General features: G+C 36.5%; 1 protein-coding gene across 1 annotated transcript in view; it reads right to left on the bottom strand.

Annotated features, from left to right (window-relative positions):
• Window positions 1-4,982, bottom strand: part of LOC150080505 (ataxin-7-like protein 3) — a 126,003-nt gene extending 121,021 nt beyond the window's left edge. Inside the window, exon 1 of the mRNA XM_090380716.1 lies at window positions 4,876-4,982. Coding sequence (XP_090236842.1) covers window positions 4,876-4,982 — 107 coding nt within the window. The remainder of the gene's footprint in view (window positions 1-4,875) is intronic.
• Between the last annotated feature and the right edge of the window lie 1,018 nt (window positions 4,983-6,000).

A 6,000-nucleotide genomic window follows, 5' to 3' on the forward strand; every position in this document is an offset into this window, starting at 1 on the left:
GAAGATAATGATGGTTAAACATATAAAATATCAATGTATACAACATTCAGGTATTTTAGCCTCCCCTGATTTGTTTATGTAGCGCAAAATTTTTCAGTAACTTCTCATAAGATATTCATAATAATTTAAATTATGATAAATACTTAAAAAGATCTGTATATAGTTGAACCTCAATATTTCTCAAAGGGTAGTCAACTGTGCAAAGGCTGAGGAAAAACAGGCTGGCTGGACTTAAAAAAAAAAAAAAAAAAAGCACTGATGATACTAAATTTATGCATTATGTTCCATTAATAATTTCCAAACACCAATTTTTTCTGTTTTACATATTTCTTAGACTGTAGGAAATATGTAATACAGAAAGAAACTGGTGCTGCCTGTACACAACTTGACGATCATTTCCTTCTATGAAGGGGTCACTGTCACATTGCCATTCTCAGCCTCATGACATCGTTATTATGTATTTGCAATGTATAAAATTATTAATTTTGCAAGACATTCAATATTAGTTTACTGTACAGTACTTAATAATAAAGAAGTATGTATTTAATTTTTAAGGAACTCAATTGTTGAAATCATATTGCACTATTTACTGGTTGTCCAATTGAGAAATTTTAAATTTGAGAAAAATGAGAAATTTTGCTCCTTATATGGGTAATTTGGAAGTGTTTTCTCCCACCCCACAAGGCGCCTCCGTAGCCAGGTGGGAAGGAGCAGCAGTGCATAGCACACGCTTCTTGATTAGACCAGGGTTCGAGCCGGTCACCACCAAATACGGAGGATGCGGAAAGGTCTGGGAATGACCACCGCATATTCCCGGAGCAATATGGCCTTAGTTGCTAATGCTCCTAAAAACCAAATAACAACAACAACCCACCCCACAGAAACACAATATGATGATGGTCACAACAATGGATTTAACAGATTTACAGCCATAATTCATGAAAGGAAACTGATTTTCACAATCAAAATGATCACCACATAAATCTTAATACCCAACATTTGGGAGGCTCTCCATGCTGGAGGATTCTTCAATCAGCTTTCTTCTCCAATCTGAAGAGTGTTTACTTTACTTACATGGCTGCATTTATCAGATCATTTCTTTCTCTACCAAAAGTTCCAACCCTTGAATGCAGACCTGTGCAAATTCATAGAAACCAAAAAGTGTAGATATCACATCCTTGTCCGCAAATACACCTACCTCCACAACTCTTAACTGATTAGATGTCTTACCAGTTTGGGGGTGAATACATATAAGAATTTGTTATAGGAAATCCTAATTTAAGAAAGCTGTGATACTTTATTTTATATTATAACAATCTTTATCTGTTATACTGGTGTAATTCTTCTAGGAAGTGCTACCTCTACCACTTCTTTAATCTTGGTTTAATTTTGCTGTGAAGGGATTTGTATAACCATGCAGCATGTACCTTTGTACTTTACAATAAAAATCCCCTTTAATTCAGAAGTAACACACATTACGAGACTCTTTACAGTCCAAACCTTGATTAACGAATATCATTTTTATTTACTTTTTTATGGTAATCTCAAACAAGTAAGGTATTAAAAATCTACAGTTCTTTAGTAACATGTATAGGTGGAGAAGACAGTGCACTTGTTGTACCTGGACTTTAATTTCTGTAGATTACAATTTTAAGGAAATATATATAAAGGAACACTGTTCCAAAGAATAGTAGTAGAAGAGATAAATGAGGATATAAGAAAAAGTAAGGTCTTCAGGCCTGACATTAAACAGTGAAAGGATGTTGACTACTTGAGGCATGTGTTTGGAATTGCTTGGGAAGGATTGTTTGTTTGTTTGTTATTTGGAGCATTAGCAACTAAGGCCATGTTGCTCCGGGGATAGGCGGTGGTCATTCCCTGACCTTTCCGCATCCTCTGTATTTGGTAGTCACGGGCTCGAACCCGTCTAATCAAGAAGCGTGCGCTACGCACTGCTGCTCCTGCCCACCTGGCTACGGAGGCGCCGCTTGGGAAGGATCGAGTGGGGTGTAAAATTATAGATGTCAATTCAGAAAAGCAATACCCATGGAAATAACTGTAGAAAAGCCATGCAGCTGAAACTAAATGTCTATGTGATAGAGCGGAGAGGGTTTGTAAGAGACAGATCATTAATAAGCCTGACTGCTCTCTTCTCTATGGCATATTGAAAGGGGTCTGTCTACCTTCTTTTGCTCTAAAGAGGCATGAAGCACCAGCACAAAATGCATGAGTTTATGAAATGGCGTAAGGCTGAGTGCAAGCTTCTTTTTTTTTTTTTTCAGCAACTAGCTGCATAGCATACTGCCGGTGAGATGGAAAGGAAATCAAATTCAACAAAATGGCCTCTACATATTCTAAGTATAAAATAATATCCATAATATCCGTCATTTTTTTTGTTTTTTTTTTTTTTTGGGAGCAAAATAAATCTGTAGGGAAAAAACTGGTTAAAGAACAGTGAAAACAAGTGCTCCTTGTTTTTACTGCGCACCTCCTCTCACCTCTTGTAGGAAATACCACACACACCGTCAAAAATAGCAGCGAATTCATCCACCTCATTAAAGACTTTTCAATTCCTGACAGCTCCGTCATGGCATCATTTGATGTGGTCTCATTATTCACTTAAATTCCCATCCAACAGGCCGTACTCTGTGCCAGGAGGCTCCTCGAGAAAGACTTAAGCCTTCCAACCAGAACATCACTATCCACTGATGACATCTGCACCGCCCTCAACTATATGCTTATCAAGCAGCATCTTCACCTTTGAGGATTCAGTCTACCAACAAGTGCATGGCACTGCCATGAGTGCACCTGTGAGCTCCGTAGTAGCCAACATCGCCATGGAAGATTTAGAAGAGCAGATGCACCTGAACCCACCTGTACCTATTACAACATGGTGCAGATACGTTGAAGATATTTTCACTGTAATACCACGTGGCTCTGAAACAGCATTACTAGAATACCTAGAATTACTAGAATTCCCTGTCTAATTTCATACAGTTTACTCTAGAGTTAGAAATCAACGAGGCGCTTCCGTTCCTGGATGTCTTAGTGCAATGCATAGTCCCACGTCTAGAGACTTCGGTATACCGTAAACCTATGTGGTGCAGACAATTTACAAACTACAGATACGGCCATGCACCCAGTCATCTCAACAGCACTGGCCACACCCTATTCTCCAGGGCTTGGAGCCACTCCAGCACTGATGCAATCAGATGCAACGAGATTTCCCGTGTGAGGATAGACCTGACCAAATGTGGATATCCATCCCATGTGCTAGACAGATGCCTATTACAAGCACAAGAACTCGCATCCCACCCAAGACCCCCGAACCAAGACAGTATACAATCCGCCTACATTCCCTACTATCCAGGCGTGTCAGGTTGGATCTCAAAAATCCTCAGAAATTACAACGTCAAATGCATACAGTTACCCTGCAGAAACCTACGTTCGCTTGTCTCCAGTGTGAAGACCCCTGTCACACCTCTTTCACGCAGCAATGTAATATACCGCATCACCTGCAGAGACTGTGACAGCTGCTACATAGGTGAGACATCAAGACGTCTTCAAGATCGCCTTACAGAGCATGACAGAGCAATCCGGCTTGCCAAAACTGATCAGTCTGCAGTCGCGGAACATTTTTGGGCCATCAACCACAATCTCGATCCTAAACATGACTTCGAAATAGTGGACCACTCATGACACTTTCGCCACCGTGCATGGCTAGAGTCACTTAATATATTGAACAATCCAAAGGCCATAAACCGCTGCAAAGGCATGAGAATGCACCCCATCCCAGAGACAACCAATCTACACCTCGACAAACGCTGGAGTAAAACAGCGCATGTCTGTGCGGCAACAATAGGAAACCAGCTTGAATAACGTGACTTCACTCTCAGCACGCATAACTATATCAGTTGTATTCAAATTTCAATCTATTAGTTGATAAAGAGACTCATCAGCCTCAAAATCTTCTGCTGTATACTTGTGTTATTAAATACATTCACTGGGTTATACTGTATTTCTTTCTTAACTATGGACCCCAGTAAACAAGGCCCTTTCGTGATAAAAACAAGTGCACAAACTTTAGTATAGAACTATTAAAATATTTGGGGAAGGGGGCTTCAATAAATGTGAGGAATACAGATAAATAATGAAATCTATCTCAGAATCCAAATGACACAACATGTATGCCTTCTTTATTTTGTTGCCATGCACCCTGCAAATGCTCATGAACAAAATTATAAATAAACAATCAGAAGCTTCAGAAGCTAATTCTATTAATTTAATGTTAATGAAATGCTAATCAAATAGAAATAAAAATTCATTAAACAAAATGAATAAATAAAGCATATTGGATACACATTCTTGTGCAATTTCGAATTTATAATTACTTGTTCTCTTTATAATCTGATTTAAAAAAGAGAAAATTGAGCATCTGCCATTGTAAATAAACTTTATTACTGTTTTTAAGTGCTAAAAGAGAATAAAAATCTTCCATTATAATGACCTACTGATAACAGTTAGCAATATTTAAAATATTCACTTGAAACAGTCTGTTTCTTTTTTTATATTCACAAGCTAATTGCTATTAAATATCCAAAAGTATATTTTGATGATTCATGAAAGGAATCTTACATGCAAAAAATATTTCCTGATAACAATTAAGAAAAGAACATTTTGGTGATACAGGAGATATTAAGTCAAATATCATAATGTAATAATAATAAAATATATAAACAGTTTAACTCTACAAAAATAAACTTTAAAATTTTTAAAATTTTTCTTTTTTATAATTTTAATTTACTTTCAGATTAAATGATTCAAATGTTAAAAAAAAAAGAGAAGTGATGAATAATCAAAACCCAGGATACTTACTCTTCTTTAGGCTCATCCAGAAAGAAGATGCCTATTTTTACAGCTCGATGAACTTCAAAACAGAGACCAAGAATCACTTCTTCTGTAATTTCTTCAAGGACTTTCATACTCAAAGGCTATATATAGACACATACAAATATATACATGTGTACACACACACACCACACACATACATACATACATACAAGGGCATTCTACTGAACTCGGCAATTTAAGACTTAGTTGTAGAGATAATATAACAGTAGAAAGTTTTATGATCTCACTTTGGACATGATCATATAAACTGCAAAAAAAGTATAAGTTTTTTTACAATAAATTTTGACAATTCTGGTAAAAAATTTAACATGAAGGTGCTAATAAATAAATACAAATAATTAAGTTTTAATAAAAACAACAAAAAATTTTTTACCAAAACAAATTACAAATGTTCCCCTATCATGACTAATGAAAGTGCTTTAGAGAGAGCACAACTCACATTACTTGAGGCAGAGAGCATGCCATATGCCTGTGAAAAATAGGAACACATGCTGGATGTTTTATGTTTATTTTAATCTTATTATACCCTGAGAGAGAGAGAGAGAGAGAGAGTAGAAGGGAATCACCAAGAAAGAGAATGATGATATCCAGCTCGGGACCCTGGGTGTGCCAAGCCTCTACTCACCAGATGTGAGCCCCTGGGGTTAAGGCAGTGGTTTTCAACGAGGGTGCCACATAATTTGGGTTTAAGTTACTTAAACTTATTATTTTTTAAAATTTATATGTTTAATTCATTATAAAACAGTGTACAGTATGGTAGGGGTGGCACAAAATAAAATAAATTACTTAGGGGTGCCATTATTAAAAAAAGGTTGAAAACCACTGGGTTAAGGAATGCAATGTTTAAAAGAAATAAAATGGAACTCCAAAAAAGATTACGGTTAGGTTTAGTACTTTCAAGTACACAGACTTTCATTTTTTTTATATGGCTGTGTGCAAGAAATGCAGCAAGATGGAGAATACTGGAATGCTAATCAAATAGAAATAATTTCCAATTCAAAGGCATCTATGCTGATTTGTGCTTACCAACGTATGGAGAAATATTAGAAAATATGGGACATTCCTACAACACAGTATTACTGGTGACTA

The sequence above is a fragment of the Mastigoproctus giganteus genome, chromosome 9 (assembly GCF_048544385.1).
Source record: "Mastigoproctus giganteus isolate SK-2022 chromosome 9, ASM4854438v1, whole genome shotgun sequence".
NCBI classification, from domain to species: Eukaryota; Metazoa; Arthropoda; class Arachnida; order Uropygi; family Thelyphonidae; genus Mastigoproctus; species Mastigoproctus giganteus.